The sequence below is a fragment of the Centruroides vittatus genome, unplaced genomic scaffold (assembly GCF_030686945.1).
Source record: "Centruroides vittatus isolate TY-2023 unplaced genomic scaffold, ASM3068694v2 scaffold_2520, whole genome shotgun sequence".
Lineage (NCBI taxonomy): Eukaryota > Metazoa > Arthropoda > Arachnida > Scorpiones > Buthidae > Centruroides > Centruroides vittatus.
The window spans coordinates 1,187,916-1,215,905 of NW_027122689.1; the positions used below are offsets into that span (position 1 = coordinate 1,187,916).

At 39.4% G+C, this 27,990-nt stretch overlaps 2 protein-coding genes across 2 annotated transcripts; one reads left to right on the top strand and one right to left on the bottom strand.

Moving 5' to 3' along the window:
* LOC136987605 (E-selectin-like) lies at positions 1 to 17,858 on the top strand. The gene is made up of 19 exons (XM_067285369.1): positions 1 to 352; positions 9,017 to 9,134; positions 9,497 to 9,555; positions 9,626 to 9,817; positions 10,263 to 10,349; positions 10,507 to 10,629; positions 10,699 to 10,983; positions 11,535 to 11,684; positions 14,227 to 14,409; positions 14,491 to 14,670; positions 14,751 to 14,924; positions 14,989 to 15,168; positions 15,236 to 15,415; positions 15,488 to 15,685; positions 17,250 to 17,294; positions 17,375 to 17,422; positions 17,489 to 17,561; positions 17,637 to 17,736; positions 17,782 to 17,858. Exons 1-18 carry the CDS (start codon positions 286 to 288, stop codon positions 17,722 to 17,724), a joined length of 2,430 nt encoding a protein of 809 aa, XP_067141470.1. The 5' UTR covers positions 1 to 285; the 3' UTR covers positions 17,725 to 17,736; positions 17,782 to 17,858.
* Positions 17,567 to 27,954, bottom strand: LOC136987546 (uncharacterized). Its single transcript, XM_067285290.1, has 10 exons — positions 27,711 to 27,954; positions 27,437 to 27,625; positions 22,844 to 23,059; positions 22,625 to 22,771; positions 20,067 to 20,270; positions 19,188 to 19,376; positions 18,935 to 19,126; positions 18,651 to 18,866; positions 18,430 to 18,576; positions 17,567 to 18,361 (listed from the first exon to the last, which is right to left on the bottom strand). The coding sequence occupies exons 1-10, from the start codon at positions 27,862 to 27,864 to the stop codon at positions 18,156 to 18,158; spliced, it is 1,860 nt and encodes a 619-aa protein (XP_067141391.1). The 5' UTR covers positions 27,865 to 27,954; the 3' UTR covers positions 17,567 to 18,155.
* Positions 27,955 to 27,990: the final 36 nt, after the last annotated feature.

The window sequence follows — 27,990 nt, forward strand, 5'->3', positions numbered from 1 at the left end:
TGTTACGCGACCGGCTGTCGGGCCGACGGAACCTCTACTCCACCCTCGTTTGTATGGGGAGTGGGTACGGCCTTGCACGTTGGTTTTTATCTGCGAACCAGATTTCAAGGAGAGCGCTCGCTCCTACCTTTGCCTCGAAATTCGCTCGGGATTGTCGTCCCGACGCGAAGAATACGATCCGCGGTGCGTGAAAACGCCACGTTTTCTCTCGGCCCGCCTCTCCGCCAGTTTCTTCTCTCCTTATTATGATTATTACCGTCGATACGCCCGAAAGGCCACTCGACTATGGACAAGATTTTAGCCAAACTTTCGCAAGTTTTCCTTCTGGTCCTTCTCGCTCCCAAAGTTAACGGTGAGTACTTTTATTTCCGTTCGTTTTTCTCGTCGGACGAAAGGGACGGACGACGCGGTAAAAGTCTCCCGGAGGTGGCCAGATTTTGAACGAAATGTCTGGATTATTTGTTAACTTTTACGCCCGTGGAAGGACGAACGAGACTAAAGGTTGCGGAAATTAATTTAACGCGCGCGTTACGTTCCCGGACGACGAATTTTTCCGAATTATTGCGGGTTCCCGTGTGAAAGTGCATTTTTTCTTTCGGGAGTTAAGGGACGGATCGAGGAGAAGAGGATATCCGGCGCGTAAAAAACGAACCCGGTTCGAGCTTTTCCCTCTTTCCTCCGCCGGAGATTGGATTATTTTTGTGTGGAAGACAATGAAGCGCTCCATTTTATCTCTTTGATATCGATACGGAGAAAGTAAAGTAGCTCTCGTTTGTTTAAATAAGGTCGGGCGAAACTAGTTTTTGCCGGGCTTTTTCTTTATTTTTTGATTCCCGTTTAGCATTTAAAAGGGATTTCATTGTTTAATTCGGTCGATTGTACGCTTTGTCCGGAGTCCGATTGTGCGCTACCTTTTCGTCCTTTAATTGGCAATCCGAGTGGTGGGAAACTCGTTAACTTCTTACCAATTAATAAGAAAAAAATTCCGACAAGAGCCAGTTTACGGTGCTTAGGCCCGTATCGCGTATCCCCGCTTGCGACGCGTTACGAAGTGACTGGAGAATTTAGCAATTATTTTTTAACGTCTACGAAAAAAGTCGTTAACCGGCTCGTCTAGTTTAAACGATATTTGCATTAAACGGTAATTCTAAAATTAAAATCGTTTCGGACCTTGAAAAGGACAAAAAACCGGAGGAAAAACGAAATGCGTTTAACTTTGACTACAGTTTGAGGTTATTCACGAATTTCGCAATTATTTATCGCTTCCTACCCTTTCCCCTAGGCTATAAAATGCCGAGTATGTTTTCGAAGCCAGCTAAATGATCTTTTAAATCAAAAATTTTCCGCATTCTTTAATCATTTTTCGCGGTTCCGAACGTGAAATGAGATTGCGCGAGCATTTCGCTTTTTAAAATATTCGAAAAACTCGAAATTAGGCTGTAAAGGCCATACGAACGGAAGCGTAATTAATTTCTTAATGTAATTCCCTCGAAACTCAAACGCGCGACGGCTCGTTACGCTGTCATTTTTGTGTCATTCGTTTTATTATCCGCGATCTAATTTTCAAATAGGTTAACGCGTAAAGGCGCTTTTTTTTCTATTTAATAATCTTAAATAAAACTCGGTGTAAAAATATATATTTTTACTTTAAAATTTCCGTCGTCGGCCAACCTCTCCAATTAGCCACACCGTTCGTCGGCGACCATTCCGTGACGTCGGAGACTAGCGTGTTACTCTCCCCGTCGTTTCGTCCGCAAATTTAAACCGCTTCCCCTTACAATCGCGCCCTTTATCGCCCTCTTTCGCTTTACTTTTCGCCTTTACGAAATTCGTATAAAATAATTTTAACAGATTTAAATTTAAAAAACAAATGTGGTTTTCCGTCGTTTACCCGACAATATTTAAAATTCGACTCCGATATCGCGAAATTAAGGCCTTAAACCGCGTTCGACCGCGACGTTTACTTTCGAAATCGTTGGAAATTTATAAGTAAAATTGCCACAAAAGTTAGTTTAAATATTCTGTTTGTGCGGCGTAAATAAATCTCGGGCATTCGAATTTTTAAATAGTTGCGACGCGGCCGGGACGTGGGTTCGCATTCTCGGCCCAACCAATCTCTTCCGGTCGGGTTTTGTTTGCCTACGTGAGATTTATACGAAGTAAACCTCTCGCGCCGCAGTTTGGGAGCGGCACGCGCCACACTCTACACCCAATTTCTGTCCGGTTCCCACTCTTTATTGCCTCCCGTTGCCAAATGCGATCTAATTCTAATCCGTCGCTCGAATTAATAACCAGTTTGAATAATTAGAATTTTCGTTACGTTTCTTAACTTTTTACTCCTCTGCCCGCGCCAATTAAACGAGTTTTTTTTTATCGCATCGAACTCGAACGTCACACTAAAAACACCGGCGCGGCCACAATAAAAATATCGCTTTCGTGAACGTCGATTGCTAAATTCTTAAAGAAAACGCGGGAAAGAAAGAAGGCGGAAAAATTACGTCATTTATTAAATATATAATTCTGATCTGGAAATTAGATCGAATGCGGTAATTGCGTAAATTCGATTTTAAACATTTCTTGTCCGACGGATTCGAACCCGCTCCCTTCTAATGGCTTAAATTCGATGGCGCCAACTCGTGACGTAGTTAAAGGTGTTTAGTCAGTCCGGTTAGACGATAGAATCTGCGTCGTTCCACCGGCGAAGAGGGTTATAAACGATCCCGTTTTATACGAGACAATTATTAAAATTAGTATTTTTATATAACCTAATCGTTGGCAAAATATTGCCTAGTTAATTTAAGAGCCGACTTGTGGTAATTTATTATAAAATGTTTAAGCCAAGAACGGGCCGAAATAAGGCGTTTTTCCGAGGAAACGAGGAGTACGCGAAACGAAAAATGGGCACCGAAACCCAATTAACGGAGGTAAACTACGGGAAATAATTATCTAATTCTCGCCACCCGATCTAGTTACGGGTCGGAAGAATCCGAGTGGTCAAACGAGTTTCTCCATCGCCGCTTACGAAGACTTTTCACCTTCCCCGTCGAAATTCGATGCAAAAAATAGCAACTAAAAACGTAACTTATTTTAATTTTGCAAATTTTCTATTCTTTGTTTTCTCTGCCCGGGGGTTTAATTGACCTTATACGATGGAAAAGCCAGTCTTTGTTTAGGTTTTCAATTATTCTTTCTACGGACGCGTGATTTATCGTAGTAGAATTTGCGTTTTCCTTTCGTCGGTGCAAATTGTTTCGCTTTTCTTTTACGAATATTTCCATCGTGAGTTCGTAACTCGAATTGGCATCGGCCTAAAACTCCGGCCGAATGCCAATAACGATTTCCACCGACCAGTTTGTATGCAGTTTATAATTAGGATTTATTGCCTAGATATCCACTTTAAACAATATCTTAGACGTTACGTATTATTTTACGTCGGGTCGTCCCGCGTCGATGGTAAAAATCGTTAAGGCGGCTTTTAAAATTGCCGGGTACGCGGGCGCCCGGAAGACGCCAACGTAGGAAAATATAACGGCGATATGGACGGAAAATAGTAAAGCCCATTCGTCGGCCATCCGACTTTTAATTTTCATTCCGAACTTGGCTTCTCGTACGTTAACCTATAGGAAATGACGATCCGATAAAGATGGTAATACGAAACTTCTACAGTATTGCGGGTTTACGTAATAAATACTATTTCCCTGATTTCTGGAATGTGATATACAAAATGGGCACACGTCTGTGGAAACGAGGCATACGTCTTCGGTAGTCGAATCGATATTCTCCGATGATTATAAAATTTATCGTCAGATATGTTGTAGCTGCGAGAGACCCGGAAGACTCGGTGGGGGCTTAATTGTCGGACTTAGATTAAATGCAGTATTTAAGCTCAAACTGATATTTCGGACACGATTCGTATCGACTTTACAACTAGATACCGACAAATTAACCAATATTCAGTTAGCATTCTATATTCCGCCCGATAATGACTACGACGTTGATTTCGAGAATACTTTGTTACTTATAGAAAACTACTCGCTACGTGGAACTAACTCGATTTTATACGCTGATTTTAATAATAGAGGAAAAACTTCTCTATCATTTTTGTGAAAATAAGTTTTGTGTTTAAATGGATTACTGCCGGGAGATAAAGATGATTGTACTTACCACGCGACAAAGGGAGGCGGTGTAATTGCTTTCGTCATAACGTTAACTCTATAAAAAGAAATTCTACTTTCCTGGAAAAATGGATTGAATCTTTGATTATTTCAATATATAAAAAACGCGATGCGTACGACCCCAAATTTCATCGGCTTACGTCTTTGGTTCCTGTAATTGGTAAACTATTTACGTCTTTATTGAATAAAAAATTAGAAGATTGGATTATTAAATACGATATTTTGTGTCGGGACCGAGCAGGTTTTCGAACCGGGATCAAACATTTCTATTAAATGCATTGGTGCAATCGAAATTGCAAAAAAGAGGAAAAATTTACGCTGTTTTTTGTAGACTTTACGATTAACGGTATCGAAGGTAGATTTAAAGTTTCGTGGCCTCCGTTAGAAAGATTGGGTATGAATAAACAGTTTCTTGGCCTTATAATTGACATATACTCCAAAACCACTGCGAGAGTAAAGATTTTAGCCGAATCGACTGATTCGTTTGCTATTAACGTCGGAGTTTTGCAGGGTGAGATTCTAAGCTGCTTTTTTATTTATACGTTAATGGGTTGATAGTGGGACTCGCTGATCGAGTCGGCATACATTAGTACGTGTAACTCGACGACACTGTAAATCCTGATGATACTCCACAAATGTTGCGAAAGAAAATCACAATTCTACGGGAATTCTGGCTTAACTATAAATGTTTCAAAACAACAGCGATGGTGTTCGAGAAGGTTGTAGACTATCGTCCGAGAGAGATGGTCTTTCAATAATCAGCCTGTACAAGTGGGAGAATTATTTTCGTCTTCTGGAAAGTTTTTACGGGCTAAAAATTATAGTATTCGTAAGACTAAAGGGGCACTGGGTTCTATGTGGCCTATTCTTTCAAAAGCTAAAATTAATTCCGCTCATATTCGTATAAAATTATTTCACTCGATGATTTCATCTGTACTACTTTATGCTGCTCCTATATGGGCAATTATCACGATAAAATGGAAATTGTCCTCGCTTTATATCTTCGAAGTATTTTTATGTTTTACCATAAAATTCCAGCTTACGTGTTGCGATTGGAGTTTGGTGTTTCTAGGATATCGGTATTAATAACAAAAGCAATAGTTTCTTTGAATTAGACTGTTGAAACTACATGATAACAGTTATGTTAAAGTAGCGTATAACAATTGCATAAACTGTGTTCAATGATGGATAATTCTACATATAACTGGACGTTGGCATTGAAAAATCTGTTAGACCCACACGGTTTCTCATTTCTGTGGTTGTCCCGAGATTCTCATTCGATCGAAAGTTATCAAACATTAATTATGAAAGTGTGTTGCGAACAGAGAATACAACATCGGTCTTTGTTGGAAAATAACAAGAATTTTCAATTATATCGCATTTTTAAAACAACTCGCGTGAGGATTATTTGTTTACGGACATAAATTATCGTGTAAAACGGTTAATTCTACAGCCGAGATGTGGTCGAAATTACATTCCGACGTATAACACTAGACTAATAATAGACCCCGAGAGACTTTGCAGTAACTGTAGTTCGCGAACGTATGAAACTGGGGAACGCGTGTTCTTTCACCGCATCAAATTTGAAACAAACAGGGAAGAATGTTCGACGAGATTTAAACCCCGGAAAGATGTAATTAATGTATCGTATCTCAAAAATCTATTATTACTGTGTATTTTATTTTGTGTTGTCCCGTGCTAAGCTATTTCATTAATTTGTTAAATTTTAGTAATTTCAGTTTTTACGTAATATTTTAACCCCTTGTAACGAAGGTTCGTAGAATAAAGAATTGAATTTAAATTACTACGCGACGTCGAGAAGGACGGAAGATGGCCGTCTTAAGTGTCTTTCGCCTAACTTTTACGTATTAGGCTATAGGCGAATACCCCGTAAACGTAAATCCACTAAGAGTCGGGTTTCTACGGTTTCCGATAGAAACGGTCCTTACAAAAATTACGATTGGCGTCCGTGCTTAGCGGGTTTCCCTGTAAAATGTGCGTTGCGAGTATCGGAAAAAGGTCGCTAGTCGTTACGTTATCTACAATAATAATAATTATTATTCCTTCGTTCCTTAAAGGCAAACGGGGGGTAGAAAGAGGAAGGACACGCTACAGTACGTATAAATAACCATCGAATTCGACGAAAAATTATACTAGCCGAGCGAAACGGTCATTTTTTTTTTTACTTTTTATGAAAATATAATCCCCGTACAGAGTCTGCGCCGAATCGTTATTATTAGACGTGGCCATTTGTAAGGAGTTCGTGGTAGACGACGAGATTGTCGACATTTGTAAAGACGAGGTAACGACTTTTCGTCGACCGACCCGACGATATTCAGATTGTGTAGTAGATTGCCGATAGTTAAGGCTACGTACTTAATCTACTAATCATCGAGAAGAAAATCGGGCCCCGAGGATCCCCGCCAGACAATCCTCTCTCTACTTCTTAAATCTCGTAACTCGATAAATGTAGCACTTATACGGGATGTGTGTTTAGAAGAGCGTGGTAAAATTAATCTCGAATTATCGTTTTTCGGGTCTAAACCCCTCTTCGGCACTCGACGATTTCCTTAAAAATCTGGCCCCGATTAAAGCCAGAAAGAAATATTTTTATTTTAAAATTGACACGTGAAAAATTGACACGTATAAGTATCATATGCGGAGTACAAAATTTATGGAATTTCTTAAAAATCCAAAAAATTAAAATCAAAACGAATCTACCTGGCAGGGAATCATTATTGTAGATTTTATGTCGAAAAATGTGACGCGAAAACTAAAAATATGAATTAAAATAGAACAATGGGTTAAAACCATAATTGTCAAGACCCGGAATGCATACTAAAACAATTGTTCAAAGTGATTCATTTTACCGCGCTCTTCTAAACACACGTCCCCGCATAATAAGTGCTACGTTTGTTCAGTTGAGAGATTTAAGAAGCGCAATAGAATAAGACAAGAAGCTTTGACCTCAACAATTATTTCTCCACAAAGAACCCGGTGGATAACAAACGCCTGACGCCACCATTTTCCGATCGAAATCCAAATCGACGACTTTTAATCAGTTTTTCTGCTAAAATAAGTGCAAAGTCGAATGAAGGAGAAGAAATGGGACGATAATTTCGAGGGTACATTTCGACAGAATTGCAGTGGACGGGAGTGGACTATTTAGCCGAATCTCATCACAGAGGTGGAATATAAATGGCCCGGTAGCGTCTCGATAATCGACGACAGAATCATTTCTGGGGATTATATAGATTGCCACCTATGGAATCTCGGGACTTTGAGTATATTTTTGAACTGAGGGGACCGAGACGAGTTCAACGATACCCTACTTTTGGACCGGAGACGAAAAATAAGAAAGTTATCGTACTTTTTTCCGGCGATCGCGCGATGATCGGGAGTCGAGTCGCTCTCTCCGCTAAGCCTATCGCGTGTTTAAAATCGGCTACCTCAAAACCATCGATAACCGGACCTAGTGAATTACGAAATTGGATACGTCAGTGGTTCGAACAGGATTTGCCTGGAGTGTAAGTATAAATTTAAGCCTATGGGGAGCTTCGGCCTCGGAATACGAGAGAAACATCACCTAGGTTATAAACAGTAAAGGTGAGTTACTAACTCTTCTATTTTTTACAGCGGATTCGATAGTGAAGGATGTAAGTCATCAAAATCTTGAGTTAAGTTTCCGGCTATCGCGATCGGGAGTCGCGTCGCTTGCGCGACAAGAAATTGCACGAACGCCACTTCCTTTTTTTTCTTTTGTTCAAGAACTACGGTGAATCAGTGACGTTAAACACTCGGAGGCCTGCCGGCGGTCCCCCTCCGGGAGGTCCGTAGGGAGCGCGAACAGTCGAACGCCACCTAGTGGAAAACTAAAATGGCATAGAATGTACTTTTTTTTTAAAACTCTTTCCGCCCTGTGGGCACTAAGAGGGCCTCTTTTAGAAGGCCCATTATGGGTTCGGCCAGGCCCACAATGGGGCGACCGGGTGGTGAGGGACGGGGCCCGACATATCCGAACGGACCACCCCCGAAAAATTCCTGGGGATTATTCGACCGTCGATCCCGGGTTCCCCAGAGCGGTAGGCTGCCACCTTGACCGCTCGGCCATCCGGCCTCGCGTAGAATGTACTGTATTGTGAAAGGCAAGAAATTGTAAATATTATAACTTTCTTATTTTTCGTCTCCGGTCCAAAAGTAGGGTATCGTTGAACTCGTCTCGGTCCCCTGAGTTCAAATATATACTCAAAGTCTCGAAATTCCATAGGTGGTAATCTATAGTACAGCCCAATTTCTTGTGAGATCGAATTTCGTCGACTCTTAAGAAAACCCTTTTACCAATTCGCCCATTTTCTGGTAAAAACGGCAAATGGTCCCAAGTTTTGGCTATCGGCAGCTAGATCGAAAAACGTCTGGCTTAATTCTACTTTCTCTCTCGTTGGTGCGCGGCTTAATACGGCTGGATCAGTCGACCAATCTACGAACATCGACATTTCCGTTCCAACAAAGCAAAAACACAAGAAATTCCGTTTTGCTTGGTTGGTTTCTCGTTTGCATATTCGGGCGAAACGAAAAGTTGCCGTCAATTCTTGGTATTTTTATACCGGGGCCACCGGGCCAAGGCCGACGTATAACCGAATTCGAAGGAACGCATCTTCCTAGGTGGCTCTCCAATTCGTCCTTTAGGCCAAACAATCACTAATAACACCAAACGTCAATACAAACCGACTGTAGTTGTTTCGAAAAGAACAAGAAACCACAAAACTCGAACGAAATTCCTAAAAACCGAGAAGAGAAACTGCACCTTCCTTATATACCACAATAATCTATTGTTTTGGCAGGAGCGAGATGTTCGATGCCTTCCCAATCCCTGTACAGCCGCGTTAACGTCTCCGACAATAATTTAATACCCGGGACCGCCGCTTCTTATTCCTGCGAAGAAGGTTACCGGCTCTTCGGGTACGTTTATTTTTTTATTATTATTCTCAAACCTGTCTAAAACGGACACTCCACAAAACAGAAACGTCGAAACCTCTCGGCTACGTCGACCGGTCCGGGGCGGAAAGGGAAGACGTTTCGGCCATCCACGATCCAAAATAATTCCAGTCGGGCGGAATTTTTCGGCGTGACGGCCAACGAATTTTAAATCTCAATTAATACCGTAACTAGCGGAGATAAAAGCTGGTAAACAGTTTAGTGGTTACGATACCGTTCCTTTCCGGAAGAGTTCCGTCATAGACAGGTTTTATGGTATTCGTATAGAACCAAGTACAATTTAATAATTACAAAAACGAATATATTTTTGATACTTAAATTTATAGATCTTCGAGGCGTAATTGTCTTTCGACGGGGACGTGGAGCGGAGAAGAACCTGTCTGTGGTAAAATACTAATAAAAGTTTCTGTAAATTTACATTTTCTAACTTTAATTCAACCATTGGAATTCGGAAGCGGTCAACGTGGCCCACGGAAAACCCTCCAACCAATCGAGCACGGCCAAGAACGGAGAATCGTTTCGAGCCAACGACGGACCGGCGCAGTCTTGCAGCGAAACCAAACTACAAACGTCCCCCTGGTGGAGCGTGGATCTGTTGCGTCCCTACCGAGTGAAATACGTACAAGTCACCAGTCGAAACTGTTGCGGTAATTCTTTCGTTCCCCGTCTTCTTTTATCCTCGCGTGTCCGCTTCTCGGGTCACGTGGCTTAAAAATCCCGAGACGTTCGTAGTTTTTCAAAGCGCGCGACGGGCTTCCGTCACAGTTTTGTTTTCTATTGTCCGCGCAGGAAGACGGCTTAAACCGAGTGGGTTATTTGTCTTTACGCATTAAAAACATAAGAAACGTGCTTTCCTACGACGAACGAACCGTATTATTACCATCGGCGCCGCCCGCAGACTATAAAAAAGGCATCGTACGGTACCTACAGCACGCGAGAAGTTCGTCGACCGTCACCGGAACCGTTTGAGTATCGAGGGAAAGACAAACCTTTTCCGACGACGTGGGAAATATCGTCACCGCCCTATGTTACATTTACTCGTGTTCCAGCGTTTTATAACGACTTAACCGGAGATTTTCTTTATTTATTCAGCCGAATACCATTTATACGACATCGAAATCCGCGTGGGTAACAGCAGTTCAGACGCTAAACTGTGTATCTGGCATCCCGATATATTACGTAAGTCGGACGAATTTTTAATCTGCTATTTATTTATTATTAATACTATATTATATAATTACAACCGTAAACTATCGAAAAAGACTAACGACTACGCAATTTTTAGTCGAATTTTGTGTTTCCTATCTTATTCGTTAATTATATTATATTTTGGAAGGTAACGGAGTGACGAAAACGTTGAAGTGCACCTATCCCAACGTGGGAAGATACGTTTACATTCAATTAGTGGGAGTACGGGGAATTCTCTCTTTATGCGACGTCAAGATATTTACTACTCAAGGTTTTGATTTTTCTCACGTTTAAATACTCGCGTATGAAATTACTAATTGTAATTTATACAATTGGACAGAATTAGCGGTTAGTAGATGCGGCCGAGAGAAGAATCTAACGAATTTCGCCGTTTTCAACCGCACCTGTTACGAGTTCGTCACGCATCTCAGCGATTCCTTTCAAGCGGCCAGAAATTACTGTAGAAGTCATCGGAGTGATCTGATCCACGACCTCAAAAACAGCACCCAAAACTTCGTCTCGGCCGAACTGAAAAAGAGAAACGACGATTTAAAGTCTCTGTTTTTTTGGTTGGGAGCTCAACTGGAGGAAAAGTATCGATCTTCCGACTGGTACTGGATTAACAGTAAGTTCGCTCTCCGACACTACCGGCACTTAATAAAGGGGCAAAATTGCTATTTTCGACAGGATAAAGTGTTTTTACTAAACCACTACACCAGGGATGAGCAACCTTTTTCTATGTAAGAGCCGCATTTCAAAACTTTTGAACTAACGGGGCCGCATACAAGAGAAAAGAGAAAAAAAATGTTGGTAAATCGCAATTATTTATTCGTATATAATTATAAATTAACATGGGTATATTTAATTTAGCTTCTGGAACTGATGTAAACGTTAAATATTAATCACTTCTATTTTACATAAGTTGTAGAAAATAACGTTTGAATTTCTGCCGCGTACTTTCTTAAGCTGGGAAATCGATATATTTATTCAAATTTTGTGCGACGCGGGCCGCGGGTTGCCCATCCCCGCACTACATTATTCGGCATCCTTTGGTCCGAAAAGGATGAATAAAGGACGTCGAATAGTCTAGTGTTTTAGTAACGGCACTTCGTGGAGTGTCCAAAAAGAAAAAGTAGAGAATTTTTTACCATTTTAGTGAATATTTTTGAATTTTAGAAATGAAAATCGAGAGGTTTTCGTGGGCCGACGATCAACCCAACAATTACAACAAACAACAGAATTGTATCGTCTTAGACGGTAATAATAATTGGTTGTGGAATGACATCAGATGCGATTTGGACGACATTTCCTGGATTTGTCAGTACGGTAAGTCACTCTTCCATTCGACATCTCCCGGCAGATTTGATTCAAAATTTTAACTTCCGCTAAAGGGCCTTCCATATGTTACCTGGTGGTTAACAGCGGAGAGCTGATAAACATCCGCGAAGGTCGGTGACGTCGAGATGATGTCATCTATTTAACATTTTTATTGTCTTTTGACAATTTAACGTTCTTCCTTCCCAATCGAAGAAAAGTGCCATCCGCTCGAAGCACGCAGAATCAATCGGAATGATTGAATAACTGGAGAGTGGGTCGAAACCCCTAGAACTTAATATTTTATGTGCGCGCTGTAAATTCCGATAACAATACGAAATTGATTATACTTCGATTTGTCTATTTTATTAATAAAATGGAGTTGTGCCGAGTGTGATGTAATATCGGGGAGGACTTTTACACCCGCGACGTTTGATGACGGGAAGGGATGGAGGGATAAAACAAATCGACCCATTTTCCCACGATGTAATATATGGACAGCCTCTAATCGGAAACGTAAGAAACACTTACGAGGTAAAAATTATGAATTCAAAACGAACGAGTATTTATTGTGACGTGGTCACAATACCGGGCTGCAATTTTAATCATATTTTTAATTTATTTCATTTAAAATACATCCTCTCGCCTAAAATTAATAGTGGCATACCCCCGTACACCATACTTTTCCTTTAACAGTAGAGTCAAACTGGTCACCTATTAATTGCTTTCGGGGGAGAAGTTTTGAATCGAAATAACGTGACTTCCGGTTTGTATCGGAAGTTTTTATATCGTTAATCGGGGCCTCCTGCCCCTAAGCCGTCCGTATCTGTCTCCGATTTCATCGATCTAATTCCGTTCTCGAGATCGAGGAATGACGGACGGACAACGGACGACAGTGGAAATTTATAGATCTACAATTTTTTCAAATTACAGCCCAACTATTTAATTTAAGAGTGCACTGTAACTATTAGACAGATTTTACTTAGAAAAGAACGACGAAACCGATACGCAGGATGCCCCGAAAGTCAGTTCATCGTCTTATTATATGGAAAGCAGCGATTTGTTAGTATCCGAGACACAATTTACGTATCTAACGAGAAAGATATCATTTTGAACAAATGCAAAGTTTGTAGATAAGTTACTATATTTGAATAAGACAGCAGTTTAGTTTTTACATCGGTTAACAGACTTTTGGACCATCCTACATTTAAGTTTATCATCATTATTATACGGCTTTCTAAGGGAAACCGGGCCCTAGTTAGGCGTTACGAACGTCGAGGAAACCCGGAAAATTCCACGTAGCCAGGCCCAACCCAACAACTAGCCCGCCGGTTGGCCAGGCCCCAACCTACCACCGACTATCGGCGTTGGGTGGTTTTTACTCGGCCACTAGCGGGTGACAAATATTGAATGGATGCATTCCGTTTAAGTTCATTATCGCGAACAAACCCAAACAGGAATTTTATTATTTAAATACAGGTTATTTGATACTTAACAATAACGGACTTAATGTCGTCAATTTCCAGTGTTGTCAGTTTGAGGGATTAATTCCTCGGAGCAGGGAATTTAGGGATTTTCTTTAAAAAACCTAAGACGTAAGGACTTTTAAAACATCTTATTTTAATCCCCGAAGGAAACGAAACTCCGTTAAATTAGTCGTGTTAATATTGTACGAGTTGTAGGAGCACGTAACTTTGCATAACCTTACAAAGAAGGTTTTTAAATGCTATCGAATTTCGATAAATTTCCTGTGGACGCGCATCTTCGTTCTTTTCAACGGGAATAACCATCGACGACGACGCTCTCGGTTCGAACGTCGAAACAACGGTTTTTGGATTCTTTCGAACAGATACATCACTGGTAAAGTGTCAACCCTTATTAATGGTGGCGATAGTGTGATACTTCGGTGCTTTTCCGGTTTCGAAGTATTCGTATAACAATTCTAGAAGCAACGGTGCTTCTAGAATTGTTATACGATACTTCTAGGCATTAATATTAAAGAGGGATGGCCGACAAACATTACCGAAAAGTTTTTCCAATGAAACATTTTTATACACATCCGTAGTATTTTGAAACAGTTATTAGGACGATGACATTGGCATAAATCAAAGTATATCAATAGTTAAATGTAAGCTTTTTTTAATTAAATAATCGGAATCGTCGTAAATCTGCTTTCCTTTTACAACCTCGTACTTTTGATGTCCCGTCCTTTAGCCACAGACGAACGAAAAAGAAGGTAAAAAATTGAACTAACAAATAAGTTTCTAAAATATAGGCGGTATCTGTGGTAGCGAGTCGCAGCCCGTATACCAGGGGTTCCCAACCTTTTTTTCTTTCTTTTCTTTCTTGCATTGACTCCGTATAGAAATTTCCATTTCCATCGACCCCATCGGAGATTTTCAACGGGTTTATGTCGACTCCCGCTGCCATTTTAAACAAAGGCGCACTGTTTTTGAAATACGATCGAATTCGGACGAACGTCGATTACTTTAAAATAATTTGAACGTAATTAAAAGTGAAAAACATTCATTTCGATATATTTTATCCGCCGCAGGATCCTTAAACTGTGGAACTCCGGACAGGAAAGAAAATTCCAGTTATTCCCCCATCCAGTACGACTATTCCAAAGGTCAAACAATTACTTACGATTGTGCCGACGGTTCCATATTAACGGGAAACAAAACCAGGGAATGCGGAGCGGATGGATTTTGGAAGGGAGTTGCTCCGTCTTGCAAATGTATACAACAGTCCATTAGCCGTAACTACTCGACGCTGTATTGCATTTGTGATAATTCTATTTATTGTTTTTAAAATCAAGATGTGAACTGCGGTTCTCTTCAGGAAATAGAAAACGGTTTCATCGTGTACGACAACGACAGAACCAGTTTGGGTTCTACGGCTCGTTACGTGTGCAACGTCAACTATACCTTGTCGAACGACGACATTTTCGTGTGTAAATCGGACGGGAAGTGGCACGGGCATCTACCCGCCTGTTCTCGTAAGTGACGTCAATGAATTTTAATTGCATTTGGGTGGGGCAGATATTTAAACGAATCGTTTAATTATTTTCTCCGGTAGTAACGACTTGTTATCGTCCCGAAGTACCGCGTTACGCCAGAATTGGAAAACTCTCTCTGGAGGTTCATTCTTCGATAGAATACTCTTGCCAACCCGGATATCGTCTGATCGGAAACAACGTACGAACTTGTAAACAAGACGGAAGATGGTCCGGGAAACCCCCCACTTGCAAATGTAATTTTTACATTCTAAATTACTTTTATAACGAAATTTTTTTTAAATATGCTATATTTGAAAGACGTTAGATGCGGCCGAATGCCAAATATTCATAAAGGCCATATCGTATACCCGAATGGAACCACGCATCTCGGAAGCATCGCACGTTTCTCTTGCGTCGTTGGCTACCGGTTAAATGGAAATATCTTCAGAGAATGTCTGGAAAATGGACAATGGAGCGGAGATGTTCCGAAATGCGAAGGTACGCCATCTTTACCACATTCAATTTTAGTCACGGCGGATGTTAAAGTTAGTTTAATTACGTTTAGTGGTAGATTGCGGCCATCCGCCGGATATAAAAAATGGCAGAACGGTTTTAAAATCGCACAGTACGACATACGGCAGTGTAGTTAAATACGAATGTTCCAGTACTTACAAGATAAATGGTCCAGATATACGAAAATGCTTAGAAAATGGATCGTGGTCCAACACTCAACCTCGCTGCGAAGGTTAGTCTTTATTTAATTTTTTACAGCGCTAAAGTCTTTAAGTTGTTAAATGATTTTTATTTCGTAATGTAGTTATAGATTGCGGGAAACCAAAGACGATAAAAAATGGACTAAGCCATCTTCTGAACGACTCCACTCACGTTAACAGCATGGTTCAATACAAGTGTTCTTCGGGTTTTCAGATAGTCGGATCACCTCATAATATTTGTCTCGGCACCGGAAAATGGAGCGGTCCACGCCCGTTATGTAGTCCCAAGAAGTCGATTGGAAGTAAGTTTTGAAAAAAGCCTCGAAACTTTTTTATGTTGCCAGTCTACCATTAAACCTTCCAGAGATCGCGTTAAAAATCCAACGAAAATATCGGGAAATTCCCCAAAAATATGTCTGAAATCAACACTGTACACGGGGCCACTAATTCAAATTTTCCCGGGCCCCATCAACCTATAACGCGCCATTTCCAAACAGGGCCATTTAAGGGGAAGTTGGGGATTTTTCCTCGGCTCGGAGAAAACTTAGAAGACAATAGGGGTTCTACTCCTATAAAATTAATGTTATTTTTACTAACAAAACATAAATCGAAAAAAGGCTAAAGAGGTCCGCTCTATCCTCGGTCTCCAGACAAGCTCTAGACCGGGGGTGTCCAACGTTTTTGTTTCTCTGGGCCACATTGGAAGAAGTCGTGGAGTTTTAGGTCACGAGTGTATTGTATATACTTGTGGCCCAATCCTTAAATATACAAGTATATTGTCTAGATTATAGTAATAAGTATTAAAACTTTATCACGAAAGAGAATATTTTAAAAAATTACTTCTACAGACATTTTCAATTTTTACTTAGAAATAGATAAATTCATTTATTATAAAGGAGACAAACAAAAATGTATTTGAAAAACAGAAATATTTGTTTTCTTTGGGTCTCTAATTAATAAAAAAAACGACGAAACACCATTTTAAAGTGCATTTTTATTCAACTAATATATTTGTATGTTACTAATATATGTAGCCCAAAAAGTAGCCAATGCGCCAAATGATATGTTTTTACGCCAAACTGAAACGAAGGGTAGCCAAATCTTGCAATACCGAAAGGAATACTAAATAAAGCCGGAGTTGGGACTCAAAGGATTATAGACCCAAATGTGGGGAAAAGAGAGGAAAAACAAAAAGATAAAGAAGCGAGGAAGGTTGGAAAATTAATAGGCCTATTTGTCAATATTTGCATAACAGAAGATCTCACTACTTTTTTATCTTTTGGCCTTTCTCTCTTTTTCCTTAATTTGGGGATTATAATCCTTTCAGTCAGAACTCCCGCTTTATTTAGTATTTCTTCCTCATTCACACATTTCCAAGTATTTGAAAATATTTCCTTTCCACTCGAAAATAAAATATGTATAAAGGGTTACGGCTTTGCGAAACTTCTTTTTTTGCCGTTGAAATGAATAAATAAAAGTGAAATTAAAAAATTTGTCGATTTTGTTTACACGTTTATTGGGCCGCGGGTGTCCACCCCCGCTCTAGACGGTCCCATATTCGAATAAGAATTTAACTACGTTGACACGAATTTCATTTAAAGACGCAATTAATTGACTAGAAGTGACTTTTAATTCTTTAGTAACATGTATTTATTTCGTATTATTAAAAAATCAACATATAAATGTAAATCGAAGCAGAGATAAAGAACTAAAATTGAAAAAATTGACCAAATTCTTTATATAAAGCGTAATAACCGATGCCAACAATTGTATAGTTTATTCATTTGCTTAAAAAGCTGACAGTAACACAATGTAATTAATAACTATTATTAATTATTAAATACACTGTATATTTTTTTAACACAGATATTACTTCGAGCACAGAAGATAATAAAATTGAGTATAACGAAGGTGAGTAAAGTTAAAATATTCCGGATCGGGTGTGGAAAATAGAATTTTAATACAATTTTTGTTTTTAATTGAAATTCTAGAATCTACTTTACCTCGTAACGACGAAGAACCGTCGTATTTTATCATTGGTACGTTAATAAAGTAATAATATCAAATTATTTTCCAATAACTTCTTATCAATTATACTCGTTCAGGTATAGGAATTGCTATCGGAGCTACGTGTTTGTTAACATTATCGATTACAATAATAGTCATCCGCCATAAAATGTAAATATATTTATATTTATTTATTTAAAATCATTTTTTTCAATAATATACAAAATGACATCTTTTTATATTCAGGAAAAGAAAAATAAACGTTAAAGACCCCGAACAAAGGCGCAACAACGGTAACATTGGAATGGTATCGTATGGCGTTGGAATTAAGTAACTGGCGCATCCCCTAGGAAATGGCTTGTTGCGTCGTATTAAATTCGAATTTCGTCACAATTCTCCAGCCAATTGGAGGAAATAAACTTTAGCTCGTTTTCCACGTTATATAGTCATACGAACTGACAACACATTCGTCCGTAAGTACAGACGAATAATTTTCGATTCATCCCAAAGAAAAGGCTAAATGTTGAGAGGTATCAAAATATATTAAATTAAGAATAATTGTAAAATATTCAAACATTTTTGTTCGCAGATTAATAAGTACATTTTATATTTTTCGAAAGCTACATTAGCTTTTTGATGTATTTTTATGTAAATAATAATTAGGTAATAAATATAATTTATTATACAATATTAATTTCAATTCGATCTTATTTAAATGGAAATTAGAAGTTTTCGATACCGATATCGAGAAACCACCCGGGCGCATTAACCTGGGAAGGTATTTGCGGGTCGTCCTCCAACACCCAAACCCGTAACCTTGAAAACTGCTCCCGCCTTAGGTTGGGCCTTCAGTTGTTCTTCGCTCAAACCTCTCCAAGCGGACGTGACGTACAAATCTCTGTAGCCCGGTCCTCCAAAACAACACGAAGTTATATTTTTTGCGGGAAATTCTACTTGCTGAAGTATTTTTGCTAAAGTAGGAATTTTTCTGTAAATATTCTGCACGGAAACTCTTAAGAAATGGTGTATCGAGCATTACCTGTTTCTGGATCGATGCGAAGTACCCGGCTTCCGGCAAAGCACGCCACCCACAGTTTTCCTTCCTGGTCAACGGTCATACCGTCGGGATAGCCGAGATCTTTATAGCCGGGTGTGACGTTAAAGTCGGCCAAAATTCGCTGATTACCTTAATTAAAACGAGATTGTATAACTTAAAGAATTAACTAAGACGTCGAAATGCAGCGACAAAGTGTCCCTTACTGACTGATCCTTCACTCAAATTAAAATCGAAAGCAAATATTTTCTGCCCTTCCGAATCGTTAAAAAACATGGTTCTGTTGTCCAAACTCCAATCCATTCCGTTAGACAGACTAACACCTTTAACGTCGTGTGTTTTCACTGTTAAATTTACATCCATGCTGTGTAAATGGCCTCCACCCTCCGTCACCCCTCCGCCTTCCTTCTCCAACACGGTACCTGAAATGGAAACATGTAAATTTCAAATTTTTACGACTGATTAAAAGCGGCATTTTAAATCTACTCACCGACCCAAAACCTGCCACTGGCGTCACATTTTCCATCGTTGAATCTGGATCTCGAAATATTAGGTTCTACTTCCGCTAACAATTCGGTCTCTTTGGTGTTCCAGTCGAGTTTTAGTATTAACTTTTGAAGAGTCACCAGCAATTTATTGGGGTGCGAATTGTACGGAATGATGACAGTGGTCAGTCCACCGTCTGAAAGTACGGAATGGCGTAACGAATACTGGAAAGAAATTTCGACAAATTAACACCTTACCTAGATGTAAAAATTCGGTTTCTCCAGTTCTAGGGTTGAGTTTGCAATAATCCCCCACGAAAGAGTCGGCGTGGAAGAGAGATTCGGAGGTGTTGTCCCAGAAGGGACCTTCTCCCAAGTCAAAAAGGTGTTTCGACACGGCTGTCACCGACATTGTCGACTGTTGTGTCGTCAACATGGATACAGATACCGGTTTTTATAGATACGCACCTCCTCTGGTTGCGTAAGGTTCGGATCATCGACCTTGAATCTAAATCAAACGTAGACATTCGCGTGTATTGATGCAATGTTAATCTATATAAAAGCCTTATCTTCGATTGTGTGATGCTATAATTGAAGATGAGTTCATTCCCTATACAAAACATAGATGTAGCATCGTAGCGGTTCTAATGTTTTTCATTAATTATACACTGATGAAACGATAAATATTAAATATATTTTAAACGAATTTTTATAGTTAAATAATGTGCAGAAAATTAAATTTTTAACCTTTCTGTATTTTATGTTCCGTTCAAAACATTTTAAAATGGATTTTGCTTTTTAGCGCGCAAAAACACATTAATTTTGACAATAGAAAATATGTTCTTACTTGTTTAGATTAATTTCAAACGGAAAATATATGAAATTTTACATAATAACATAGTAAAAATGCAAAAATTTAATACTTTAAATTAAATTCATTTAAACATTTCGTTTGAAAGAACGAATTTTATTCGGGATAATATAAATTTATATAAAAATTTAAAAAAACAATCATTTTAATTTGAATTTTTAATCATTTCATCCCGTTCGGGGCTTACATTTCACCGGTTTACACAATTTAATTGTGCAATTCGCTGGATACGATTCCTGCTGCAATATCCCCTTTTTGTGAAACTCAAACACTAAATTTGCTGGGAGGTAAGCCTTTAACATCCAGTCCCGTCACTTTAAACAATTTCCCAGCTTCCGGTTGCGATTTTCTATCCGCTACCGATAGCCCCTTCCATGCGGAAGTGACGTAAAGCGTCTCGTAATTCTTCCCTCCGAAACAACAAGACGTGATTTTCTGAGCCGGCAGAACTACGGTTCGTAGAATTTGCGCTGTAAATAAATAAATTTATTTAATAATTCGGACACAAATTATTCATTGTATTCATTCAGACACTTGGCAAATTTCATCTTTAATATTTATTTAGTTGATACGTGTTTATCGTATTTGTGCACGTTTCGGGCAGTTCATGCCCTCTTCAGTCGATTAAAAATAGAAGTTACAAGTTACAACAACGCAAACCATATATATAAAGGTTGTGTTTTTTTTTTAAAAAAAAACACACCTCTGAATTACAGATCACTGAAAGTTCAAACCGAAACACATTCGACTACCTCCTATCTAAAAACATTGGCCATCTAAAAGAAATTTTTTATACATTAATCATCACATCTGAATCGATTTTTTATAACAATACCTTAACTTACATACATTGTATGAAATAACTAGGTATGTAAATTAAGGTATTATTATAAAAAGTCGATTCAGACGTGATGATTAAGGTTTGCCGTCATCGTGCATAAATGTCGAGGTCAAGCGTCGCGACGGGTCGTATGTGGACTCTACGGTTACAAGAAACCGTTTATTTGAACGAAAGGGGCTTACAAGATTTCCGCGATCTTGGAAATTCTACATCGGCAGCGGCCTCTGGGTCCTCCTCTCTTTTCCAAGATAGTTCCATTTTGAAGGAGTGTCCCGGGTTCGCGAATGGCCTGTTTCCTCGACGTCTGGACGACTCGGGGACGATGCGATCGACTTCCGTTGATGGAAAGATGTCGATCCGAAGTCGGGAGACGGAGACGAAGATGGGCACGAGACACACACACACAACAATAGATCCGTCACTCGGAACTTTCGGGAGAAGAAGCCGTCGCGTCCTTGAATTTTCGGGTTTTATCCGATTTCCTCCGATTCCACTTTCCGATTGGTCTCTCCTCGTCACCTGGTGACAATTCGAAACCTTTCGGGGGCGCGGGAGAGGTTAAAATCGAAGTTTAATTCGATTCCCATTCGGAGATAGACGATCTTCATTTCTCCATTGTTCTATTGTTTAAAAGTTCGCGTAGTTTTCATTAAGAAAAACTATTTCTAACTTCTATGTTTTTTTTTCTCTAAAAAGTTAATTTTTTCCTTAAAAATAAATGATTTTAACACGAATTTCAGTGAGATTCGGACCTGTCTAGAGCCTCACAAATGTATAAAAAAAAATTTGTTTTAGATGGCCAATGTTTTTAGATAGGAGGTAGTCGAATGCGAAAAGGGATTTTACGGTTTTAACTTTCAGTGATCTGTAATTCAGAGGTATGTTTTTTTAAAAAACACAACCTTTATATACCACGTATATGGTTTGTGTTGTTGTAACTTGTAACTTCTATTTTTAATCGACTGAAGAGGGCATGAACTGCCCGAAACGTGCCCGAATACGATAAACACGTATCAACTAAATAAATATTAAAGATGAAATTTGCCAAGTGTCTGAATGAATACAATGAATAATTTGTGTCCGAATTATTAAAAAATTACTGGCACGGTTTCGCGAATACCAAAATAAATTTATACATTTTATGAATATTTTTTAACAGAAGAAAATCGCTGTAAAATTAGCCTCTATCTTTTGTTTATTTTTTATTTTATGGTTGCTATAATACTCGAATAACAATAAAGTACGAAGCTATCTGGAACAATGAAATTGATACAGGTGTTATCTTATCGTCTATTGGATAACATTCTTCGACGATTTATCAGCAATGCTCTGATTGGTTGTGGGAATTTTTGAATTTTAAGTATTTTTGTAAAATTAACTATCTTGTAGAGTTTACCTTTTACATTAATAGCGTAATTCTATTTATGGTTTGCAAACGAGGACTAAGCGGCATTATCATCGATATTCGACGATCATAAGTAAAGAATAGACTGAATCGTAGAGGGGATATTTGGACCACGAGATAGAGCTTCGTATTTACAGGGGGCTCAAAAAACATTTACAAATTATTCATTTGATTGCATTTTTTAAAAACAATATTTTAGTCAGGTTTTGCTATTTAAAAATACAATATATAATTTTTAATTCGGCTTTATTTTATTTACTGAACGGTTCAAAAAGGCGAACGGCTCGGACCTCTTTAGAAGGATCTTTCGAACACTCTAAAAGGCCCTACTAAAGAATATATTTACTGGCATTTATCCACGGCATTCTCTACCGAGAAAAAAATTAACGGCTAGTTTTAGACGAATCTGTGCAAGAACCGTTTCATTTAAGAAAGACGAAAGTAAAGTTGCAAAGTTGCATCATTTATCTATCAGTTTATTCTTGCGATAAATCCCATTAATGTAAGTAAATATTTAAATATTTAAGTCTATTTATATTTTTCGTTAGTAAAAGAAAACTGATGTTTGCGTAACTCACCGGTTTCCGGATCGAGTCTCAAGACTCTTCCTCCATCGAAACAAGCGACCCACAACTTTCCCTTTTCGTCGATGGTCATCCCGTCGGGTAAGCCAAATTCGCAAAATTCGGGATTTACGTTATAATCGACTAAAGTTCTTCTATTACCTGCGACACATAAATGTATCAAGAAAATCGAAAGCTATAGACTACGAGTGGATTTCCTAGGAGCTTCCTTACTCATTTCTCCTTTCTGCAGATCGTAGTCGAAAACGTAAACTCTTCTACATAACGAATCGATGTAAAACATTAATTTGTTATCCCCACTCCAAGCTAATCCGTTTGATATTCCTATGTTTCTCTGATGACGGGTCAAGTTAAAAGAACGATCCAAGGAATAAAGAGATCCTCGTCCTTCTCTTTCCGAAGGCGGAAGATGTTCCGAATACATGGATCCTGCAATACAAATTGTAAAACCGTTGAGAAATATTCATTTTCCAAAGGACTTTAGAGAAAGAAGCCAGTAACAACAGTAAACTATTCATTTTATTTAGTAACGTGTTACACAAAATGATGCTTATTTAGAAAACTTGCTGAGATTGCCATTTCCAACATACTTTATAACGATTACTTTTATCGTATTAAATAATTTGGTTAATGTTACTTTAGGATCCAAAATGGCGGCCGGGGAAATTTTTCCCTACTTCGGAGACTGCGACGGGGAAAAAATTTTTCCCTAGAGTCGAGACGTCGACGACGTGGGGATTTTTCCCCGTTCGGTTTCTACCCTGCGTTCGACGTTGCCGAGTATCCTTTAACCTCGAAACGGAGACGGTAGTGTGTAAATTTGCGACAGTAGAGGAAGCCTTTTCGTGACGTCGTGCGAGAGTAAAATCGGCGGGAAATTCGTAGGGGTGTTACGAACGAATATGCAAATGCATGATCTGCGACGTGATTTCTGTTCATTTTTGGGCAATTTTATGCAAATCGACTAGTTTCCTGTTGGAATCGTTTACTGCCGTGTTGCGACGAATTGCGTATTGGATTAATTGCTGTTTTTTTTTTAATCCTAAAAGTTAGAGAACCAAGTAATCAGAAATTAAGGAAAGACCGTGTTTTTTTCCCTCTCCTTACCTCCCCGCGTTTAGTTTATTGCCAATTGTTCGATAATGACTAGTTTTGCCGATTTGAGTTGCAACGACGAATTTTGGTCGAGATGCACTTCCCGTGATTTCTACAAGTTGATGGAAGACGACTTTTCGGAGCTAGGTTTGCCTCCCCGTATCGATAACTCATCGAATTTTGCTGTAAAATTAAGCATACAGCCGACCGAGTCCGTTTGCATTCATTGCGATGAAGATAAGAAATGCTTCATATGTCAGGTGAACGACAGATCAGAAAACACTGTGAATTGGATCGTTTGTAAATACGTGAATTCCGGCAGTACGATAATAACGGACGAATGGAAAGGATATATGCACATTGAGGACATAGAACAGTCAACCATTCGAAAAATTTCGTCGACCCCCAAAGAGGAGATCATACTCAGAATATCGAACAATCGAAAAGTGAGTAAAAAACTCCTCTTTTTGTTGTTTTTTATTGTTTATTTCGGTTAAAAAATCCGCGGAGTATGCAGAGAAATTCAAGATGGCGGCCGGAACCGCGGCCATCTTGAATGCAGGGGAAATTTTTTCCCCGTCGCAGTCTCCGAAGTAGGGAAAAATTTTCCCGGCCGCCATTTTGGATCCTAGGGTAACATTAACCAATAATTTTATCGTCAAATTTATGCCGTTTTTCGTTTTCAAACAATCTACGTTAATTGTATGCATTAAATTAACGTAAAAAACATTTTGACCATTTCCTTTCTTCAGATAAATGTGTAAACGTATATTTACCCGAAACACGTGATTCTCCATTTTCCACGCACGTCGCTTCTCGTGCAGTACAATAACTTGCAGAAAAAAAGTGTACAATAAGACATTACGTCGACGGCTGGTAAAGGTAAATGCGAAATAAAATCGTAGTAGCGTGATGATTTGAAAACACCTACGCATTTATTCCAGCGGCAACAAAATCATCACGTTTTATAGTTCTATTTGGCAACGAGAAGCAGATTCAGATTTCAGATTCAGATTTTTTATTAAATAAAACATACTACAAACACTATATACTTGGTGCCGCTTTCGCATAACCAAGTGTTGGCACAGAACAGGTGTACAGGATTTGAACAGTTGGTGTACAATGAATAACAGTTACAATAAAAGAGTTGAAAAAAAAACAGAGAGAATAAATGCAGAATTAAACTAAGACTAAAACTAATAAGCAGAACATGAAAACAGTACATAAACATAAAAGACATAAAATACAAAAGAACAATGAAAATATACAATATGTACTGTACATGACTAGCCTGTGGTTACAGGTAGATGGGACATGAATAGGACAGACTAAACAAAGTATACATGTAGATTACACTGCAGAACTAGTAGGCCGGATGGCCGAGTGGTCAAGGAGGGCCAAGGGGGGTCCGTTCGGATATGTCAGGCCCCGTCCCTCACCACCCGGTCGCCCCATTGTGGGCCTGGCCGAACCCATAATGGGCCTACTAAAAGAGGCCCTCTTAGTGCCCACAGGGCGGAAAGAGTTAAAAAAAACTGCAGAACTAGTAGCCACTCACAGTGGTGCGGGAGAAATACACAGAGATGAGGTTAAGGAAGGCTTCATAAGAGTCTTTGTCGCGTAGGCAGGAGTCATGGTTGGTCCAGTTGTGCCCATGGGAGTCGATTGTCGTCCTTAGAAAATGGCGTTCTAGTTCGAGCAAGGGGCAGTCATAGATGTAATGTACACTACTGTCACTGACACCACAAAGAGAGCAGGTAGAGTTGTTTGCACCAGCAAATCTGGCGAGATAAGACTGAAAACGACCACGGCCGGTGAGAAACTGCGTGATGTAATATGTAAGATTGAAGGACATAAAGTTACTGATGCAGGGAATGAATTTGTGGGTGACAGGATGGTCGCGGTTGTCCCAATCATGCTGCCAAGTAAGAAGCAGATCCTGCCAGAAGATTGTTTTGAGAGTCTTGATGTTGAATTTGTCGTAGGAGACGGGGAGATTAAAGTCAACAGAAGCAGCCTTGGCCAGGGCATCAGCCCTCTTATTTCCATGAGTGCCCTGGTGTCCAGTACATAAATATACGGAGAAGCACTCCGAACGTATTGGACGAAAGCTATGATTATTGTATGCAGTAAACTGTACCTTTTTTCATTATGTTCGAGTTCGTACTAAAAAGGCCATTCGAGAGAGAGAAGAGTAGACTGGCAAAAACACTTGGTTCCTCCAATGCTAGGTAGCATACCGGGTAGCAATTATCTTCCGTCGATTTCGATCATGGGCGAGGGCTTCAGCTTCCTCCCAAGTCATATTGAGCATCTTCAAATCTTGAAGAAAAGTTCTACGCCAAGAGTTCCTGGGGCGTCCTCGTGGTCATTTGGTACCAGGAGAACCCATTTCATGGCTGTCTTAGGGATCCTATTGTTCTCCATACGAAAAATGTGGCCGGCCAGTCGGACTCTTCTACGGGCACAATGTTACGAAGTTTACACATCCCACTCCTTCGGAGAACCTTCATTGGTGATATGATCTAAATATCGGATCTTTAGGATTCGTCGTAGGTTGGTAGACATCGAGCCTTCTATTGATGTTTCCCGATGTCTTCCAAAACTCACTAGCATAAACAGTTATCGGAATCGCGATGGAGGTGGACAACCTCATAAAGCAAACTCTTGCCCTGCCCTGCCGAATGACACCACAGGGTTAGAAGAGACTATGCCTTAATTGGGCTTGGTCTCGTACCATAAGGCAGTCTTGGACATCTTTTAGTTGGGCCACCGGGTACACCGAGAATGAACAGTGTGTTTTACTTATTGTGCCAGGAGTTCTTTCTTACCCGGGTATCGTACCGCATTCACTACGAATGTCACTGCTGAAACGATTCGATGGGTTAAGGCTGCGCAACGTGTGGACGATCTGCCAGGGAGAAAATGCCCTATTTAGATATTTAGACAACGGAAGCAAACCCGGAAAACTGCAGGCGGCTAGCCCGTTACTCGGGCACCAATCCGCCACCGACTCTGGGTCGATGGGTGTTTTTATCCACTCCGTGGGCAGCGAGCAACTGCTAAAATTATAAATGTGCAATAAAAGTTATAAATGGCAATAAGTTATAAATGTGGCTGCGAAATTTGTTCAAACAAGCCAGCTCTTAGCGTGCGCGGGTCGCACGGAAAAGGTATTACTTTCCTACACGGCTGCGCTTATTTCGTGTAAACATTTGCACGAAATCTTCTAACCGGACAAGACTTTACGTGACTTTCTTATATCATTGTCGATGGATTTTCACCGCAGCAGTGGTGCGCCATATTTCCACAAGTGCAACAATACACGGATATTTCATAAATTACAAAAATGCAACGAAAATTCCAATCGTTGACATTGCGCAGTGTGTTCTTATAACTTTTTAAAAATTTTTAGCATTAATACGGCCAACGAATGCATTTGAAATAGCGCCGTTAGACTAAAGAATGATATCATTCTTAAAATGAAAAGTAATATCTATATTTAACGAAAATCTTTTATCGCGCATCAGTTTATTCAGTTTATATCGACGACTGTTTTATCTTTTATCATCTAATAGATGATAAAAGATAAAACAGCCGTAACAAATCTTCCACAAGGACATCGATAGATACACGTAATTGCCCTTCGGATTCTGTTATAGTAAAATTTAAACGCTTCCTTATCGCTACAAAGTTAACGAATTCGCAAACCTGCCCATAATCTTCCGTAAGAATCACATTTTCCGTCGTTAAATCGAGTCAAGTGATCGTCTTCTTCCACTTCTCCGATCGTTTCTATTTTTCTAGTGTCCCAGTTTACATTGACGATTTTTCTAGCCACCGTCCCTATACAAAGACGATCGTTGCCGACGTAAGGAACTACGACACTGGCCGTTCCGTCTAAATTAAAAAATAAATAAATAAACACTCGAAAGCTTCCATCCCCCTCGTTAAGAGTAAATTAACAATAAAAGTTTGTATTTACTTGTATGAATTACGTCGATTTCGTTAGTGACCGGGTCTAATCTGCAAAAGTTTCCTTCGAATAAATCGACGAATAACAAATTGCCGGTATTTTCTTCCCAAATCGGTCCTTCTCCTAAATTAAAAATTGTCTGTGATGCGGCGGAGATCGACATCTTAACGTCTCGATGCCGGAATTTCCGATAACCTTATACTTTGCTGCGATCTCGTACCGTTCTTATCGTATTATCTTAATAGATAAGAATATCGATGACACACCGTGGATAGAGAAACGTAAGGTG

Excerpts from the sequence above, each read along its gene's own strand:
- LOC136987546 (XM_067285290.1), bottom strand. The coding sequence starts at position 27,864 with ATGTCGATCTCCGCCGCATCACAGACAATTTTTAATTTAGGAGAAGGA. Across the intron at positions 27,626-27,710 it reads AATCGACGTAATTCATACAA|ACGGAACGGCCAGTGTCGTA; the intron begins GTAAATACAAAC and ends TTTTTAATTTAG. Across the intron at positions 20,271-22,624 it reads GAGACTCGATCCGGAAACCG|CGCAAATTCTACGAACCGTA; the intron begins GTGAGTTACGCA and ends ATTTATTTACAG.
- LOC136987605 (XM_067285369.1), top strand. The coding sequence starts at position 286 with ATGGACAAGATTTTAGCCAAACTTTCGCAAGTTTTCCTTCTGGTCCTT. Across the intron at positions 9,818-10,262 it reads CACCAGTCGAAACTGTTGCG|CCGAATACCATTTATACGAC; the intron begins GTAATTCTTTCG and ends TTATTTATTCAG. Across the intron at positions 14,410-14,490 it reads AGTTGCTCCGTCTTGCAAAT|ATGTGAACTGCGGTTCTCTT; the intron begins GTATACAACAGT and ends TTTAAAATCAAG.